The sequence below is a fragment of the Suricata suricatta genome, chromosome 15 (genome assembly GCF_006229205.1).
Source record: "Suricata suricatta isolate VVHF042 chromosome 15, meerkat_22Aug2017_6uvM2_HiC, whole genome shotgun sequence".
Taxonomy (NCBI): Eukaryota; Metazoa; Chordata; class Mammalia; order Carnivora; family Herpestidae; genus Suricata; species Suricata suricatta.
The window spans coordinates 16,316,000-16,337,639 of NC_043714.1; the positions used below are offsets into that span (position 1 = coordinate 16,316,000).

The 21,640-nt window shown below is 35.3% G+C and overlaps 1 protein-coding gene across 1 annotated transcript in view; it reads right to left on the reverse strand.

Annotated features, from left to right (window-relative positions):
• The window catches only part of PPP1R42 (protein phosphatase 1 regulatory subunit 42), a 54,631-nt gene that overhangs the window by 11,807 nt on the left and 21,184 nt on the right, over positions 1-21,640 (reverse strand). The window contains exons 6-7 of the mRNA XM_029923676.1: positions 5,422-5,539; positions 2,533-2,664 (exon numbers count right to left, since the gene is read on the reverse strand). Coding sequence (XP_029779536.1) covers positions 2,533-2,664; positions 5,422-5,539 — 250 coding nt within the window. The remainder of the gene's footprint in view (positions 1-2,532; positions 2,665-5,421; positions 5,540-21,640) is intronic.

Consider the following 21,640-nt stretch of genomic DNA (forward strand, 5'->3'; position numbering starts at 1 on the left):
GTTGAGCATTTATAGATGGAAATATTTTTGAGCTTTCTATTCCATCCGCTATATTTGTATGTCTGTTTTATGCTAGTACGATACTGTTTTGATTACTGTGTCTTGTAATATATTTTGAAATCTGGAAGTGTGATGCCTCTAGCTTTATTCTTTTATTTCAAGGTTGATTTGGCTATTTGTGGTTCTGTATAGTTCCACATATATTTTAGAATTGTATTTTCAATTCTGTGAAAATACCATTAAGATTTTGATAGGGGTTATACTGAATCTGTCAACTGCTTTGGTTATTATGAACATTTTAATAATATTGAGTTTTCCAGTTCATGAACACATGATGTCTTTCCATTTGTTTGTGTGTTGATTTATTTCATTAGTGTTTTGTTTTCAGTATATAGTTATTCCATCTTTTTTTCTTACCTTCCTAGTTAAATTTATTTACTTATTATTTATTCTTTTTTGTGCATTGTAAAAAGGATTGTTTTCTTAATTTTCCTTTTCAGATAATTTGTTGTTACTGTATCTATATGGCCCTAAAGATTGCTTTTTTAAGTTAGTGGTCACACTAGATTATGAAGAAATTAATGATTATTTGATTGAGAAAATCAGATGAGAGTGTAATTTAAAATATTTTTTAATGTTTATTTATTTTTGAGAGAGGGAGAGAGAGAAAGAGATACAGAGTGCAAGTGAGAGAGGGGCAGAGAGAGAGAGGGAGACACACAATTTGAAGCAGGCTCCAGGCTCGGAACTGTCAGCACAGAGCTTGATGCAGGGCTTGAACCCACCAACCATGAGATCATTACCTGAGCTGAAGTTGATGCTTAACCTGCTAAGCCACCCAGGCCCCAACACTGTAATTTTTTTAAAGTATAAATTTTAGAGTACATTATAATTGTTATTTTGCTTAATTTCATTGGAGAAGTTAAAAAAGATTAATTATTTCTGAAGTAGGAAGAATTTATTAAATGTATTAAGATGGAGGAAACTTTACTATTTTGGAATAGGTTAAAATTTTGGGTGAGGACTGGTATTGAATTCTATGAATACTTCAATATTAAGGGCATCTTTGGTATAAAACTGAAAATATGTAAAATACTAGAATTTTTATCCTGGATCTGGTTCTGCCCTTCAAAACCAGCCAGGGATAAATAGAGGGCATCTTTGGCATAAAACTGAAAATATCTAAAATATTAGAATTTTTATCCTGGATCTGGTTCTGCCCTTCAAAACCAGCCAGGGATAAATAGAGGAGAAGAAATGCTTCCTGTTCATTTTATAGGTTTCAGACTTTGAAAAACTCACTTTGCCAGCACTGTATCATCACTCATGAGTATACTGTCAGTTCAGAAAGTCCCATTCTTCAAAATGATTTTCCATAGTTCATATTCAGTGGACACGATACAGCAAAATCACCAGAGCTCTATGCCTTTCCACCTCTGCTTCTCATTACCTCAACCTCCTTGTTCTGGATCGGCAGAGCTCCTAGGATATGGTATCCATGTATAAAGCCTCACTGCACTATTCCAGTTTCCTTTCTGTATTCTGTTGGCCTAACCTCTTTTTATGATCCCATCCCATTTACTGTGAAATGAGGACTATTAGCATTCAAACACTGTCATGGAACAGAGGAAGAGCCTTATTCCAATGTTGTGGACTATAGAATCTGTGAAGAATGAATTCTAGGATGCTCCCAAATATGATAAAGATAATTGTTACATGTTACACTTAGCTACATTTCGTTGAATTAGTTAGGCAAGGAAGATTGACCTGTCCTTTGTAATGTATGTAAACTTGGGTACCTCGGTGACTCAGTGGTTAAGCATCTGACTTGGGCTCACATCATGATCTCATGGTTCATGAGTTCAAGCCCTGTATTGGGCTCTGTGCTGATGGCTCAGAGCCTGGAACCTGCTTTGGATTCTGCAACTCCCTCTTTCTCTGTCCCTCCCATAGTTGCACTCTGTCTCTCTATCAAAAATAGAATAAAACATTAAAAAAAGAGAAATGTAATGTACATAACATTGAGCATATTATAATCAAATATTCAAGTGTTGGGGCATGTACATAAGAAAGGGGACAGGCTACAGAGTGTAGGCCACAGGTGTGGTTGTCCTACATTTTTATTTTTTATCCTGATGGAAAATGTGATTTTTGCACTGCTGCTAAACAAATATACTAGTGACTGAGGTTTCACAATTTACATTGCTGATTGTTGTTTCAACATTTAGGTAATTAAACTATGTACTTTTGCCAGATATAAAATTAATATTTTCCTCCACCCTCATGGCTCTGTTTTCATACTGACACAGTTAAACTCAATATGAACAGCTTTGGTTGACAGTAGCTACCATTTTCATATGTATACATTACAGTTAGAAGTTCTTAGAAATTGTAGATGAGTTTTTAAAAAACCCAAAATCTTAAATAAAAAATTTAAACAAAAGTTTCTTATTTCTTGGTATATTTTTTGTTGATTAGAACATTCCCTTTGCTGGTAGAAGTGGTCAAACAAATGAACGACAGTCTGCTTACTTAGGTATGAGTTACTTGCATTCTCGTTTTTACTCTTGTTTTTCTTGCTGATTTTCTTGGCATCTTTGAATGCTTTCCAATTTATTAGGAATTGTCTTTCCGTATTTTTAATTTCTTTTCCATCAAGAAACTCTAGAGAAAAATACATATGTTAAAAAATACAATATATAGATACAGAGGTAATATATATATATATTTCTGAACTTAAATTATACCATAAGATGAAGTAAATTTCTTTTAAAATACCTTATTTGCATATTGTTCCTTTTTATTTCTTTTGAATTATTTATTCTCATTTCAAAAAGAAATATGTGCTGATTATAAACAACTGAAACATAGTGGAAAAAAACATAAAAAGACTGTAATTACTACCCATACTTCTCCTTCCCATCACTGACAAAGATAATCACTGTAAACAATTTGATGTATTGTTTCCCTTCTGGGGTCTTAATGTAAATCATATTGTTGCTTTTAATATAAACAATTTGTTAAGCTTCTAACTTTGGCTCAGGTCATGATGCAGGTTTGAGCCCTGTATTGGGCTCTGTGCTGACAGCTTATAGCCTGAAGCCTGCTTCGGATTCTGTGTCTCCCTCTCTCTCTCTGCCCCTCCCTGATTCATGCTCTGTTTATCTCTGTCTCAATGATAAATAAATAAATAAATAAAAATCTTAAACAAAAATGTCATGTTCCACAAAATTTAGATGCTATCTATTCATTTCCATATTATGGTTATTATTCTTAGTAAAAAACAACATATTTTATGTTAAAGTGAATAAGAAGTTTTATACATGTAGCATGATATTTTAAAAGCACATATATTAATAATGCTTATTATATTCTAGGATATAGATATAATAGGAACAACCCACAAAGCTAGCTTCTTGGCTCTATGAAAATTTCCACTATGTTTATATTTTGTTCCTATAAAAAAGTTTTGAAAATTGAGCATCTTAAATTACACAAAAAATTTTTGTATGCTGTAAATATTTGGAAAATACAAAAGTGGAAAAAGAAGATAATTAATATTGCCTATATTCTACAACCAGAAGTAATCACTAAAGGCCACTAACAGTGTATTTTTAACATTTTTTGTTTTCTGTTTATGTATCTGTGCATGTGTGTATATTACATATAATTGGAACTCTATGCAGTATAACATTCTAATTTTTAATATTGTATTGTGATAGTTTTACCACGTCTTTCTTTACACACAACTTTAAATGTCTGACAGTATCCATTATATATGTATATAGAATACAAATGTTATAAAATATTAAACTATTCCCTTATAGGACATTCTGTATTACACCTAATCACATGAATACAGGTGGCCTTCTCTTGATTAAAAAGACTCTTTTTTATATAGTAGTTTTTGGGCCTTTTTTATGTTTATTTACTTTGAGAGAGAGAGTATCTGAACAGGGAGGGGCAGAGAGAAGTGGGGGAGAGAGAGAATCCTAAGCAGGCTCCGCACTGTCCATGCAGAGCCAGATGCAGAGCTCCCTCTCATGAACCATGAGCCGAAATCAAGATTCAGAAGCTCAGCTGACTGAGCCACCAGGTGCCCTCTATATAGTAGTTTTTAAATTAAATACATATTTTCTCTTATCATCCATGTAATGTCTTCCACTGGATTCCTGAATGAGAAAAGAATGTAGTAAAAAATTTTAAATCATATTTTTACAGAGCAAATGACAGTATCCTGATAAAATATCTTTGATTGCACTACTTAAAGTATGAACATTGCCACTTAAATATGACTCATAATATCATTAAGACAGTATCCTGACAGTATCCTTGTATGTACTACTGAAAGTATTAATATTGCCACTTAAATATGACTCCTAATATCATTAGATGCTAAGTACAAAATAAAGTTGTGAAACCGGAAATACAAACTAGCACCACAAACCTTAGAAGTATAATTGTTTCTATACCTTGTCTTATATACTTATTTTAACTGAAATTAGTACTCTCCAAATTATAATGTAAGAAATTGGTTAAATGTTCTATTATCAATCATTTTAGTACTTAGCACTTTACATTAAAGGTCATTTTTTTATGCTTAGTTTTCCAAACCACTTGGATTTATTGATATTTTTTAAGATTTGGTTTTATTAATAATTATATAATTTGTGTCTTTTTGGATGTGATATGCGTAAATCAATACATATTTTTTAAACCTCTATTATAAAGATAAAGAATGAAAAATCCAAGTCCTTTACCATGATCCCTTTTTGCTCATGTTAGTGTTCCAGACAGAGCTGAGGAATTATTAGGAGACTATACCTTGGTAAGCCTTATTTCATCTTTTAGTAGATGATCATGTAGAGGTGGCTCAGGAGGTGAAGCCAGGTAGTGGACATAAGATAGAGATCTATGAGATTTGTTTTAATGAGTTGTCCTTAACATAAAATTTGTTTCCACTCATGCTAAGTAAACGAAATATGTGGCTTGTCATTCTGTTCTGTGAGGACTGGGTTACTTACAATGCCCCCCCCGCCCCCCCCAGTCCTTAATGGGACACATTAAACCAGGTCCTCAATCCATTTTTTGTATTTTGGTTTTGTATTCAGAAAAAACAACATGAAAATAAGACAAGCTAGAATCAAAGAGAAGAGACAGAAAGGACGTATACCATTGTATATATAAACCACATCTTCTTGATCCATTCATCAGTTGACAGACATTTTGGCTTTTAACAGGAGATATTTTTCATGCTTTATTTCTCAGTTTTAACTTTTGCTTTTAACATATTGAATTTAAAGGTGACCATTTTTATAGATTTAGACATCATATTTGTATTTCTTAAGATTTCCTGTTAAAGTAACTAAAAATTAACCAGTTTCTTTAAGAAAATTATATTAATATAATATAAATGTCTACCCAGTGATTTGGACACCAATATCAGTCTGTCTCTGTATTTGGGTTTGAGACAAACAGGATTTCCATTTAGATCCATTTTCCACAGCTTCATCAACTTGTTCAGTAAAAATTCCAAATCCTATAATTATAAAAGAAAAAGCAAGACACAAGTATTTCATAATCATCAGTATTTCTTCCATATTAACTTTTAATTTTTTTCTATTAGAATTTTTCTGTTGTTTTTTTAATTTATTTTTTGAGAGAAAGACAGAGAGTGTGATGGGGAGGGACAGAAGGAGAGAGAGACACACAGAATCTGAAGCAAGCTCCAGGCTCTGAACTGTCAGCACAGAGCCCGACTTGAGGCGTGAACTCATGAACTGAAAGATCATGACCTGAGCTGAAGTCAGATGCTTAAACGACTGACCCACCCAGGTGCCCTGGAAAAACTTATTTTGATAAGCCTGCATTTTATTCTTTAGATTTTAGAAAATCATTATTTTTGTTTGTTTTCTACTATTAGCTGTAAGAATAGTTCCTTTCCACATATTAAAAATCCCCACAAGGGCACCTGGCTGGGTCAGTTGGTGAAGTATGTGACTTGATCTTGGGGTAGTGAGTTCAAGGGCATAGAGTTTACATTAAAAAAGAGTCCCCACAAAACTCTGTGATATCATGGAGGTAACAAATTTGGAACATCCAGAAATGTACCTCTATATACATGAAGAAATGGTATTTTAGGGGAATAATTACTAGGACCTAGTGCAGAGCACATGGTGGGTCTCTTAATTTTCCTGAAACCAATGTTTTTCTACATAAAATGGTAAAACATTCCATGTTCACGGATCAGAAGAATAAATATTGTTAAAATTTCAATACCACCCAAAGCAATCTACACATTCAATGCAATCCCCATCAAAATTGCACCAACATTCTTCTCAAAGCTAGAACAAACTAACCTAAAATTTGTATGGAACCACAAAAGACCCTCAATAGCCAAAGTAATATTGAAGAAGAAAACCAAAACGGGAGGCATCACAATCCAAAACTTTAGCCTCTACTACAATGCGGTAATCAAGACAGTATGGTATTGGCACAAAAACAGACACATAGACCAATGGAATAGAATAGAGAACCCAGAACTGGACCCACAAATGTACAGCCAATTAGTTTTTGACAAAGCAGGAAAGAGTATCCAATGGAAAAAAGACAGCCTCTTTAGCAGGTGGTGCTGGGAGAACTGGACAGCAACATGCAGATGAATGAAACTAAGACCACTTTCTTACACCATACACAAAAATAAAATCAAAATGGCTACAGGACCTGAATATGAGACAGGAAACCATCAAAACCCTCGAGGAGAAAGTAGAAAACAACCTCCTTGACCTCAACCACAGCAATTTCCTACTCAAGACATCCCCAAAGGCAAGGGAAATGAAAGCAAAAATGAACTCTTGGGACCTCATCAAGACAAAAAGCTTCTGCACTGCAAAGGAAACAATCAAGAAAACTAATAGGCAACTTACAGAATGGGAAAAGATAGTTGCAAATGACATATAAGATAAAGGGCTAGTATCCAAAATCTACAAGGAACTCACCAAACTCCACACCCAAAAAATGAATAATCCAGTGAAGAAATGGGCAGAAGACATGAATAGACACTTCTCCAAAGAGGACAGCCAGATGGCCTACAGGCATATGAAACAATGCTCAGCATCACTCATCATCAGGGAAATACAAAGCAAAACCACACTGAGATACCACCTCATGCCAGTCAGAGTGGCTAAAATGAACAAATCAGGAGACTATAGATGCTGGCGAGGGTGTGAAGAGACGGGCACTCTCCTACACTGTTGGTGGGAATGTAAACTGGTGCAGCTGCTCTGGAAAACAGTGTGGAGGTTCCTCAAAAAACTATCAATAGAACGCCCCTATGACTCAGCAATAGCACTGCTAGGGATTTACCCAAGGGATACAGAAGTGCTGACACATAGGGGCACATGTACCCCAATATTCACAGCAGCACTTTCAACAATAGCCAAATCATGGAAAGAGACTAAATGTCCATAACCTGATGAGTGGATCAAAAAGATGTAGTATATACATATACAATGGAGTATTACATGGCAATGAGAAAGACTGAAATCTGGCCATTTGTAGCAAAATGGATGGACCTCGAGGGTGTCATGCTAAGTGAAATAAGTCAGGCAGAGAAGGACCGATACCATATGTTTGCACTCATAAGTCTAACAGGAGAAACCTAATGGAGGACCATGGGGAGGGGAAGGGGGAAAGAGAGTTGAGGAGAGAGAGGGACGCAAAACCTGAGAGTCTATTGAATACTGAAAAGGGAAAGGAGGGTTGAAGGGGGAGGGGGGAAAAGAGGTGGTGTTGATGGAGGAGGGCACTTGTGGGGAAGAGCACTGGGTGTTATATGGAAACCAATTGAGGGGCGCCTGGGTGGCTCAGTCAGTTAAGCCTCCGACTTCGGCTCAGGTCAGATCTCACATTCGTGGGTTTGAGCCCTGCATCAGGCTCTGCGCTGACAGCTAGCCCAGTGCCTGGAGCCTGTTTCTGGTTCTGTGTCTCCCTCCCTCTCTGCCCCTTCCCCTCTCAAGCTCTGTCTCTCTCTATCAAAAATAAAAATAAAAACATTTAAAAAATTAAAAAAAAAAGAAAAAGACACGTCCCTTAAAAAAAAAAGGAAACCAATTTGACATTAAACTATTAATAAAAAAGTTGAATAAAAAGTATTTCCAATTCTCCTATTTCATTATTCAACAAAATACTTATTGAATCATGGGCTAAGTTCTGTCCTAGTCTTTGAGGTATCTAAATAAGTAATTTGTGAAAAATAATTAGGAATTTAAAAAAATACAGACAACCCCAACCTTCCTGGCACTGCTGCTTACTGTATAACCTTAGTCAAATCTTTGTCCTCGTTTATAAAGTGCAAATAGTTAGGATTAGTTGTTGTGGCATATAGAGTGTCTGGAACAAAGAAGGAAAGTAATAAATATGTTAATGTTCTTTTTCCTTGCCATACCACCCATTCCTTTCTCTTAATTTTGGTCAACTGTTGTAGGGAAGAATATGCCTCTGACTCACTGCCTAGTAGTTGACTTATTATAAAATTCTCTTCAGAACTTGTAACTTCATCCTTCAGTCTTGGGCCCTGGATTATGCGCTCTCCACAACATTTGTTCAACAGCATTTGATACAGCCATGATTATTTTATGTGAGAGTTTCACTGTATTTCTCTTAGTCTAAAAACCTCTAAGGAAGGAATTGTGCAATGCATTTTTGTAGTGTTGAGCATGATGCTCATCATTCCAAAAGCTAACTAATAACAATAATAAGAGAACTTTAAATTTATATAGATAAAGAGATTCCTGTAAAGTTTTGTTAATTGTTCCTCACTTGATAAATGACCCTCAACATACTCCCTCCAGTGTATGTTTATTTAAGACTAAACTAATCCTGTGCTGAAATATGATTACCCTTTGGATACGCTCTGGTAGTTCATTGCCTTCCTGTCTTTAATAAAATGCTTTCACTTTCCTGCCCTTCAATGTTACTAAAGGGGGCAGACACTTTTCTGGACAGTCTCTGTTTGATAAATGATCATGTCATGCTATCACTTAGAGGTGTGCTGCAAAACACTGAGGAGCTGATTCTATTTCCCATGCAGGGCTGGTGCCCAGGCTCTGTGCAGGCGCTCGGAGGAACTAGCAGTGCTTGCTCTACAATTAATGATGGCCACTGATGAACCTGTATTTGACCAGCATGCAATCTTTATTGGAAATGTCTGGTCCAACTGTCCTAACTAAATCTAAAGACAGCCATTTGTCATTCCCCTGACTGCTTGTCATCATCTGCCTGGGAAAATCTATAATTTTTGGCTTGTTTCTGACTAAACTGCAGAGTGAATAAATTTATCTTTGGGTTACTCTGCTTGTCAGGATCAATATTGAGCAGAGGTTGAATAAATTAGAAACTGGAAAAACATGACAGGCCATAGCGGTTTGTTCATTTGTGTCTTATAAATCAGATATTTAGTTTATCTAAGAGCAAGCACATCAAATTTTTTACTTCCACTATTCATTCTGAAGATGTTTACCTCATGATAAATGGTCATCAGAAAACCAGTGAAGTAAATCACTAATATATCTGACTGTGAGATGAACTTTTCAGATCATTTTATTGATTTAGCAAACTTTGCAGACATAAAAACTATAGGTAAAGATTTTTTTATGTTATTGTTCTTTCAAGTTTTTATTTGTTTTTGCAACCATGATATTTATTTGACTTAATATGTCATCAAGGTATATAATGTTGGCCCTAGTGAAGTTCATGGCTTATCAAGCTACTTGTAGAAATGAAGTTTTATTGTAAATGGCCAGTGAAATATTTAAAATTTTAATCCATTGAAGCATACCTTTTAAAGGAGTTACAGGAAAAATGCAAAGAAATGTTAACCAAAAGTAAATGTCATTTAAACTAGAGCCCTGTGAGTTTAAATTATGGAGTATTGTTTGGCTTAAAACCTCTCTGTCCTCCTAAGTGTTTAACTTTGTAATCAATTTTATTGGAGAGAACAGGGTCATTGCCCATGGAGGTTTCTCAGTTTTCTACCTTTGGTCTTATACTTCCTTGTCCTATTTCCTATTTTTGTCAACAAAGGAAGAGTCCCACCTCTTTTTTTCAAGTTAATCAGTTCTCTTAATCTTTTGGCTTTTCCATAGGCCTCCTCTTCTTGCAGTCTTCTTTGTTTTGCATTTCCATTTCCAGTCTCTCCCTTTCCTATGACTTTTATCCTATCTCTTACCTACCATCACTACACTTACTGATAGAGTAGTAGAGAGCGGTGTTCCTCAAACTTTTATGTGCTTAAAAATCACCTAAGGATCTCAGAATACCTGGATGGCTCAGTCAGTTAAGCGTCTTAGACTCTTGATATCTGCTCAGGTCATGATTTTGTGGTCGAGAGATTGAGCCCCCTCTCTCCATCCCTCTCTCTCTGGTCCTCCCCTGCTCGTGCACACAGTTTCTCTCTCTCTAACTCTCTCTCTGTCTCTATCTAAATAGACAAATAAATAAACATAAACAAAGAATCACCTAGGGATCCCATTCATTAAATGCAGATTCTGATATGTCTGGTATGGGGAAGAAGCTGAGAGACTGCATTTCTGATGCTGATGCTGCTGATCCTTGGACCACATTTGGTCTAGGCCACTGGCTGTGCTTCTTGAATCACTGGGCATTCCTGCAGCCTGGTGCTTCTGAATAGGCACCGCTGACCTTAGCACTAAGCCAAACATTGCCAGTCTTGGACTTCCTCAGTTTCACTTCTTTGGAGCATCTTACCTTACTGACTGTTCCCTAATGGCTTTGTGATTCCACATCTTTGCAGGTTCCCTGATGAACCTTTCACTCTACAAGTAACAAATATTTAAATAGAATTTTTTCAGGGGCGCCTGGGTGGCTCAGTCGGTTAAGCGTCTGGCTTCGGCTCAGGTCATGATCTCAGGTTCATGGGTTCTAGCCCGGCATCGGGCTCTGTGCTGACAGCTAGCTCAGAGCCTGGAGCCTGCTTCAGATTCTCTATCTCCCTCTCTCTCTCTCTGACCCTCCCCTGCTCATGCTGTCTCTCAAAAATAAATAAAAAACATTAAAAAAATAAATAAATAAAAAGAATTTTTTCATGTTTATTTATTTTGAGAGAGAGAAAGCATGAGCAGGGGAGGGGGAAGGAAAGAGAGGGTATCCCCAGCAGGCTCCACATTGTCAGCATAGAGCCTGATGCAAAATCAAGACTCAATGTTTAACTGACTGAGCCATCCAGGTGTCCCACAAACTTCTGACCATAGAAATCCCTGATGTGTAAACAAGGTGTTTTCTAAAAGTTGTTTTTGAGACTGGAGAGCACATCTCATTAAAAAAAAAAAACAACAACAGAGCTATACCTGGTGCACTGTTTGACTGAGTCAGCCCATGGAAAGAACCTATTTAATTGAGAAAAAGCCCAAAGATAATCTGGGTAGTGACTATAAAAACTCTCCGAGTGCATCACCATGTTTCCTGAGCATACAGTTTCCTTTGGGGAACAGGAGAAGATACATGTCTCTGTAGCAGACCTTCGGGAATCAATTCGCTTGCTTCCTTTTCTGTAATCTACATTTATTCCTTTCAAACAGTGTTTGTGTCCTTCCCTGAAGCACAGCAAACTATAAAATCCTGGCTAGAAAAAACAGTTGTCTGTAACCACCATGATCTCTATTTATGTGCAGTCCCTTAACAGAAAAAGTGTAGCCACACTGATGAAAATATTAAAACATCTGTTACACTGAGGAAGGAAGGGTCATCTGTACATGATAGGAAGAACCAGATTTTGTGGGAAACTACATTGAGCATTTTCATCATATACTGTCTCCTTCCATATCTAGGCAGTCTCATTCACGATGTCTGTTTAAGTGACCACATAACCAATATGCTGAAGTCACCCACATTCTTCTGTCCATTGACCTCTGGCTTTATATATTCAATTATCCTCTTAATATTTTCTCTGGAACACTACAAAGGCACCTCAAACTCTACAAGACCACAACTCATGATCTTCTCCCACTCCCAAACGTGACTCTTGAGTTCTCTGTTTTCAGTTATGCAAGGCAGAATCCAGAGAATCCCTCTCGACCACTCCTTCTTCAGTGCTCCATATTTCCAACTCACCACCAAGTTCTGTACACTTGATTTCCCAAACAGCTCTCTAGAGTGTCTCCTCACTGCATTTCCACACCAATTCTAAGTTTCTACCATCTCTCACTTCCAAACTAGTCTAGCCTCTTCCACTGTATTCTCCACAGAATGCTAATCTTTTCAGAATGCTCATCTATAACTACTTTCCCCGTTGCTTAAACACCTTCAGTGATTCCCTATTGTTCTTAGGTTAATGTCAAAACTATCATGACCTTTGTGGCCCATCTACCCATCATTCTCTATTTGTAGTATATTGCATCTTTACACTCTGCTTACTGTTCTCATCTTTGCCATGTTCTCACCTGTCTGGAACCTTTGCACATGCTATTCTCTACCTGATAATCCTTTCTATTCTCTCAGGGCGCAGTTTAGCAATCCTTTCTTAAGGGAAGCCTTCACTGAGCTCCCTAACTAACGAAAGTTCCCCTTTTGGAGGCCCTCAGAATCCTATACTTTTTCTTTGTAGTATTTGCCACAGGTGCAATTTTACATTTGTTTTGTGGTAATTACTGCTTAATGTTTTTCTTTGCTTCGATGAGGAGAGTTCAAGGCCAGGGACTCAGTTTTTGGTTCACTTTGGTCTCCCCCATCGTCTAGCAAGCACTGCCAGATGGTGGGTGTTTTGAATGAATGGATAAGAAGAAATGAACAAATGCAAGCAATGAATCAATAGATCTGAGGTTAGAAGGAAGACAGGAATTATAAAGGAGAAATTTTAAAATTTCTTGAAAAATTTGCTGATTAGAGGGGCCACAGGAATAGAATGAACAAAGACAAGATTTATTTTCTGTTCTTCTATTTCTTCCTCTACTCCTCTTCCACCCTCACTTTCCCACTCCCTTGCCCCAAATCTCTGACCTGGACCAGCCTTGGATGAGGAAATAGGAGAATTGAGTGCAGGGTTAGAGGATCCTGGGAGTAGGAGTCTTTGGCAGCTATGGGTCTGTACAAGGTGTGAAGGGAATGGAATCCCAAATAGCAGGAAGCTTCTTAACAGGTCCATATCCTATGCCTCTACCTCTAATGTAGCCACTAGTGGCTGTGGTACCCTCAGTAGGCTATGGCATGGGCATCATTTAGGATTGTCTATATTTGCTAGTGATCCAATTCTCTTTTCTTTTTTCCTTTTATTATTCCTTCCATGGAGCTCCAGGATTTTTAGTCGCCCTGACAGTATTTTTTGTTGTTGTTATTACATGTGTTCCTTTTATTTTTTTTTAAATATCATTCCCACTGCTCAAACCAAAATCTTGATTGGAAGATTCAAAGTTATGTAACTATCTAAGGAGCCATTATTTTTCCATTTTATTTTCCTTTCTCATGCATTTTCTGTAGGTGCATGTGAGGAAGCTATGGATGTCCTTATAAAAGCAGCTGCTCTAAGTTGCTAAAAACCTTGGGTAATTATAGGGTTTTGTTAGGAGTCTCTAATGATGGCACTTCTTTCTCCCCATGGCACAAAGCTGTCTGTTGTTGCAGACTTTTAGGATGGATGTCAGCGACCTTATGTATGGCACATTGAGCTTTCTCTCCCATGGCACACGGTTTGATGTCAGCAGCTTTGGGGCAGCTTCAATCAGTGAGCATAAAGAATGGAAAAATAAAAGCAAAAAAAAATGGAGACACTGACCCCAATAATACATATCAAGAGACAAGTTAATGTTTTGTTGCTAAACTTCTATATGTCCTTTTACTAAGCCATTGGAAAATGATTTGAAATGGACCACAAGAGCACATTTCAAATGAATGTTAGGCAAATCTGTATTCCTCTTCCAAGAAGCTGTGCAGGGCATTTTAAATCATTTGTCTCCTTGCTGGAAATAAAAGAACTTGAAATTTAATCCTTACTCCCTGTGTATCTTCTCTCTATGGGAGGAAAATGCAACTTTTGGCATAATCCAGCCTCAGGAACTTGCTGAATGGTTTACATTCCTTCCTCAGACGGATGAATATTTTTTATTGTTCCTTTCTTCATTCATTTTGTAAACATGTAGTAGGTGCCTGTTATGTACCAAGCACTCACTGGGCTGAACTCTAGGGAATTCTGAAGGCAATGCAATAAAAATTCCTTGCTCTTAAAGGCTCTCAGTGTAAAGGGGAATGTGGTGGTATATAACAGAATTCTATAACCAGGTGTTCCTTACCAATCATTCATTTTTAAATTAGATTTTTAAAAAATAAGGCAATGCAATCAACACTTAAAAAAAAATAAGACCATAGAGTTTATAACAAAACTTAAAGTGTACTTGAGGGCTTGTAACAAAACCTCGTTCAATTTCCACAGCTATCCCTACACATACTTATCTCTACATTTTAATAAATAACATCTGCTATTTATTTATTTTAAAATCTTAGATATTTATCTACTGAATTCCTACTATGGAAGATGATGATATAATTCTCATAAGTACCACTCCAACCCCTAAAAAACTCCCCTTCCCCAATCCTGTCAATAGAGTTATTAACAACTAAAATTGTTAATCCAGTTAGTATTTATTGGCTATATAATTAAGCTCACTTAAATATTGTCCAAAGCTAAATCACATAATGCACTATGATTGCTTTTTATCTTCCCTACAGTTAAAAATTGTTTATCACCAATCCAGTCTGCTGTAACCTGAGCTTGTAGATGCTGTCATAAGACTTCCCTTCAGAGCCCTTTCATATTCATTCTAGGAATTTCTTTAGCCTTTCTCCTGTTTCCTAGATCCTATGTCTTTCCTTTTCCTAGTTTTCTGTCCTGGTTAGATGGAACTCATTTTTCAAGAGTTGCCTGAGAAAGGGAATGTAGGATATACATTTTTTTGAGAGCCTACATGTTCAAAGATATTTTATACCTCATAATTGATTGAAAAATTGATGGAGTATATAATTCTAGATTTTGAATATTCTTATCTCAAAATTTTGGAGACATTATTTTACTGTCTTTCAGATAGAAAGTCCAATAATTCTGATTCCATTTTGATTTTTTGTATTATGTATTATTTTTTTTTCCTCTGTCAAATTCTTTAGGAATTCTTTACTCCTATGTCCTAAAAACTTTTAAGGTTGGACCTGGGTATGGGTCAGTTTCCATCCACTGTGCTGGCAATGGGGAGACAGTTTCAATCTGGAAATTCATGTCCTTTGGTTTTGAAAGTTTTTCTTTAAAAGCTTTTTTAATGTTTATTTATTTTGACGAGAGAGACAGAGTGCAAGTGGGGAAGGGGCAGAGAGAGACAGAGACACAGAATCTGAAGCAGGTTCCTGGCTCTGAGCTGTCAGCACATAGTCGGACGTGGGGCTTAAACTCATGAACCGAAAGATCATGACCAGACCCAAAGTCGGACACTTAACTGACTGAGCACCCTGGCACTCCTGAAAGCTTTTCTAATATTAGTTAAAAATAGTTGTAACTTATAATACATATCCAAAAACTAAGACACATACATCCATATAACAATCACTATAATCAAGACAGAATGTTTTCATTATTCCAGAAGATTCATTCATGGCCCTTTCCAGTAAATTTCTCCCCATTCCCATTCAGCAACTATTGATACATTTGTATATTGGTACTATAGACATTTATATGTAGTTTCATATAAATGGAGTTTCATATAAATGGAGTCATACAGTATGTACTCTTTTTTGTCTATCTTATTTCTCTCAGTAGAATGTTTTTTAATTTATCTATGTTATGTGCATCAGTAGTTCATTCATTTTTATTGTTGGGTAATATTCTTTGCATGGAATAAAGTTTGTTTCCCATTGCCCATTTGAGGGAAACTTGGTTACCGTTTCTAAAATTACAAATAAAATTACTATAAAGAATTACATACAGATATTTGTGTGAACATAGTTTTTTATTTCACTTGAGTAAATACTTTAGAATGGGCTTGCTGAGTCATATGGCAAGTGGATATTTAACTTTCTAAGAAATCATCAAGGGGTGCCTATGTGGCTCAGTCTTAAACGTCCAACTTTGGACGTTTATATTGCTTACCTTCTTACTGTAGGGTTGCAAATGCTCTTTATATATTCTGGATAAAAATTGTTTATTATGTATATGGTAGCTAATATTTTCTCTCTATCTGTGGTTTCCATTTCATTAATGTCATTTAAAGAACAAAAGTTTTAAATTTTGATCAAGTCCTATGTAACACTTTTTTATAGGTCGCTGCTTCTTGTGTTCTTTGTGTTTGAGTTCTTTAAAGAACTCTCGTCTAATCTGTGTTTTTTAATCTAGAGGTTTTATGTCTTAGTAGTTAAATTTGGATATCCATTTTGAGTAAATTTTTCTATATGATACGAAGGGTGAAGTCTCACTTTCCTATTTGGGTATCCAGTGGTTTCACCAGTGTTTGGTAAAAAGATTATCCTTCTCATTGAATTATCTTGGAACCTGTGTAAGAAAATCAATTGAACTCATGTGTAGATTTCTTTATAAATCTTGATCTGTGTCCATCCTATGTCAATAATGCACTGTCTTGATTATTGTAACAATAAAGTCATGAAACCAGGCAGAATGAGTTCTTCAGCATTATTCTTTTGACCAGTATTGTTTCAGTATTTTAGGTCCTTTGCTTTATCATATACATTTTAGCATCAGCTTTTCAATTCTTTAAAACGTTCTGTGGGGATTTTTAAAAAAATGTTTATTCATTTTTGAGAGAGAAGAGGAGCAGAGAGAGAGGGACAGAGGGTCTGAAGCAGGCTCTGTGCTGACAGCAGAGAGCCTGATATGGGGCCTGAGCTCACAAACCGTGAGATCATTACCTGAGTCAAAGTTGGAGGCCTAACAGATTGAGTCACAAGGTGCCCCAAGTTCTTTCTGCAGGGATTTTAATTGGGATTGTGTTGAACATATAGATTAATTTAGAAAGAATTAACACCTTAAGAATATAGAGTCTTCTAATTGATGAATATGGTATCTCTCTCCATTTATTTAGGTCTTCATTATTTTCTCCCAACAATATTTTGTAGTATTTTATCGTATGCCCCTTACACATATTTTCTTAAATTAATCCTTATGCATTTTATGTTTTTGACATAAATTGTAGATGGCATCTTAAAAAATATCATTTCCAGTTCATTGCTAGTGTGTAAAAATTGATTTTTGCATATTGATCTTGTATCCTGTGGCATTCCTAAATTTATTCTGTAAGTTCTAATAGCTTTTTATAAATTTTTAAATGATTAAAAAAATTTTTTTACATTTTATTTTAGAGAAAGAGCATCAACAGGGAGCAAGGCAGAGGCAGAAAGAGAATATTAAGCAGGCTTCATACTCAGTGTGGAGCCTGACACGGACTAGATCTCATGACCATGAGATCATGACCTGAACAAAAATCAAGAGTTGGATGCTTAATTGACCGAGCCATGCAGGCTCAAATTGAATTTTTTATGATTTTTTTACGATTTTATATGTATCCAAGTAAGGATAGTTTTATTTTCTTCTTTCCAAACTGAGTGTTGCTTGTTTCATTTTCTTGCCTGATTTCACTGGCTAAAACTTCTATAAAGTAAACATCCTTGCTTTATTCTCAGTCTTAAGGAAAGCATTTAGTCTCTCATCATTAACTGGTGTTTTCTATGGATTTTACATGAGTGCCAACTATGTAATCATAGTTTGTTTCTTAAGTGTATGATAGAATGCATCAATGAAGCCATTTGGGTTTGGAGTTTTCTTTGTGGAAATGTTTTTATTTGTAAGTATTTATTTAATAGATACAGAGCTATATAGAATTTCTATTTCTTCTAATTTGTATTTCAAGGTTTATGTTTTACCTGAGCTGTCAACTTTAGTGGCATAAAATTCTTTACAACATTCCTTTATTATTCTTTTAACTATAGTGATATCTTTTTCCTTTCGATTTGTTAGTGTCTTCTCTCTTTCTTATCAGCCCACCTAAAATTGATTATTTTATTTATAATTTCAAAAAGTCAGCTTTTGGTTTCATTGATTTTTCTGTAGTTATTATATTTCTATATCATTTACTTCTGCTTTTACCTTTATTATGTCCTCCTCTTGAAATGAATTTGCATTGATTTTTCTTGCTTTTTGAGGTGGAAGTTAGATCATTTCCCCTCTCTTCTAATATAGGCATTCAAAGCTATAAATTTTCCTCTAAGCACTAGTTACTGTATCCCATAAATATTCAAATTTTTGTTTTCAACATATTTTCTAATTTCCCTTATGATTTTTAAATTTGTCCTAGAGCTTATTTAAAAATGTGTTTCTAAATTTCCAAATATTTGGAGATTTTAAAGATATCTTTCCTTTATGCTTTTCTAACTTAATTCCATGTGGTCAAATAACATACTCTATATAATTTCAGTTTCTTAAAGATTATGAAGCTTGCTTTATGGCCCAGCATATGGATTATTTTGGTGACTATTTTAACTACTATTATTAGATGGAATGTTCTGTGAGAGTCAATTAGATTAATTCATGTTGGCTCTATTGTTCCCATCTTTTATATCCTGATTTACCATCTACCTGTTCATCAGCTACTTAGAGTGTTGAACTCTCTGTTATAATTAAAGGTTTATCTATTTTTCTGCATTTTGCTTTCTGAATTTTGAAGTTCTGTTATTAGGTATTTATGTACCTAATTGAGGATTGTTATTTAAGTTTATTATTTTGAGAGAGAGAGACAGAGAGCACGAGTAAGGGAGGGGCAGAGAGAAAGGAAGAGAAAGAGAATCCCAAGCAGGCTCTGCATTGTCAGCACAGAGCCCTACATGGAACTCCAACTCACCAACCATGAGATCATGACTTGAGCAGAAACCAAGAGCTGGACGCATAACTGACACCCAGGTGCCCCTAGGATTGTTATGTTTTTTTAATGAATTGGCATTTTTTATCATCAGAAATTTTCTTTATCTATCTCTGGTAATATTTCTTATCCTGAAGTCTGTTTTATCTTATATTAATATGGCCACTCCAGCTTTCTTATTTTATTATTTGTTTTCATTGTATACATTTCCCTATTATTTTACTAATAAAATTTAAATCTTTATATATAAAGTATGTTTCTTATAGGGAGCACATGACTGGATTTTTAAAATCTAGTCTTATCATCCCTGTCTTTTAATTGGGATATTCAGACTATTTACATTTAATACAGTTACTGATATAACTGAATTTAAAACTACCGTCTTTTATTTGTCTCATCTGTTCCCTTTTTCTTTTTTCATGCTCCCCCCATTTTTGCATCTCATTTTCTATTACTGACTTACTAGTTACATACATCTTTTAATTTTAGTGGTTACTTTAGGGTTTAGAGCAGTCATCTTTAAATAAGCACAGTATTTCTTCAAATGATTACATCACTTCATATATAACCTTACTGCCATTTTCACCCACCCTGCCATTTGTGCTACTGTTATTGTACATTTTAGTTTTACATGTCATTTACCTCATGGTCTGTCATTTTATTTTTGCTTTAAAAAATTGATCTGTCAAAGGAATTAAGAAAATGTGAAAAGTATTTACCCTGCACTTACCACTTTTAACATTTGTTCTATTTGTGTAGATAAAATTTCTATTGGTTAACATTTTTCCTTTGCCTTGAAGAACTTTAATATTTTTTTGTAATGTAGATCTGTGGACAAATTCTTTCAAGTTTAGTTTATCTGAAAACAATATTTTGCTTTCATTTTTTGAAAGATAGTTTCGTTGGATATATAACTAAGTTGACATTTTTTTTTGTTAGCACTTCAGAGCTATTCCTTTGTCTTCTGGCATGCAATGTTTTTGACAAAAAGTCTGTGTGATTCTCATCTTTCTCTATACCATCTGTCTTTTTTCTAGTTGCTCCAAAGATATTCTTATTATCCTTGTTTCAGCAATTTTATTATGGTCATATACCTTGGTGTAATTTTCTTGGTGGTTTTCTTGTTTGGGTTTTATTGAGTTCCTGTGGGTTTATGATTTTCATGAAATATGATTTTCAACAAAATTGGGGACCATTATATTTATATTTTTTTATTGTTTGCCTTTTTCTTTTTCTTTTTTAAATTTATTTTTAAGTTTATTTATTAAAAATTTTTAATGTTTATTTACTTACTTTTGAGAGAGAAAGTACAAGCCAAGGAGGGATACAGAGAGAGGGAGACACAGAATCCGAAGTAGGCTCCAGGTTCTGAGCTGTCAGTGTAGAGCCTGATGGAGGGCTTGAGCTCACAAACTGTGAAGTCATGACCTGAGCTGAAGTCAGACATTTAACCAACTGAGCCATCCAAGAGGCCCTATTTATTTATTTTGAGAGGGAGAGAGCAGAGGAGAGGCAGGGAGAGAGGGAAAGAGAATCCCAACCAGACTCTGCACTGTCAATGCAGAGGCTAAAGGGGGGCTCGAACTCAGGAACTGTGAGACCTGAGCCAAAATCAAGAGTCTGACATTTAATTGACTCAGCTATCCAGGCGCCCCTGCTTTTTGATTTTCAACAGCCTTATTGACACAATTCACATACCATACATTCATACATTTAAAGTATACAATTAAGGGGTACTTAATCATCAGCACAGAGACTGCTTGGGATTCTCTGTCTGCCCCTCCCTGCTTGTGCACTCTCTCTCTTTCTCTCTCTTCTTCTCCTCTCTCAAAATAAATAAATAAACTTAACAAAAGTATACAATTAAATGATTTTTAGTATATTCACAGAGTTGTGTAATCATCAGTACAATAAATTTTAAATATTTTTGTTATCCCAGGAGAAATGCTATACCCATTAACATTGCTTCCTATATTTCCCCAACCCCTTACCCCTAAGCAATCAATAATATATCTGTATCTGTCAATTTACCTATTCTGGACATATCATAGAAAAAGAATCTTACAATCCATGGTCTTTTGTGAGTTGGTGTCTTTAACCTTGTGCAATGTTTTCAAAGTTTATACATGTTGTCGTATAAATCAGCATTCATTTCTTTTTACTGCCAAAATATTTTCCATGTATATATCTTATTCATTGGTTGATGGAGATTTGAATTGTTTCTACTTTTCGGCTATTATGGATAATGCTGGGAACATTCATGTACAGGTTTTTTTGTAGATGTATGTTTTCATTTCTCTTGGTGTATAGTGATGAGTCGAGTTTTGTGTTATATGGTAATATTATGTTTAACATTTTGAAGAACTTCCTGTTATTAAAGCAGTTGCACCATTTTACATTCTCCTCAGAAAGTATGAAGGTTCTAACTTCTCTAAATTATTGCCAACACTTGTTATCTGTCTTTTTAATTATAGCTGTCTCATCAGGTGTGAAGTGATAGATAATTGTGGTTTGGATTTAATTTCCCTAATAACTAATGATGTTGAGTATCTTTTCATGTGCATATTATCCACTTGCATATCTTCTTTGTAGAATGTTTTTCAAGTCCTCTGCCCACTTATAAATTGGATTGTTTGTCTTTTTATTATTGAGTCACAGGTGTTTTTTATATATTGTGCACACAATATATAAACTTGTGCACAATATATAGTACTTGCAAATAT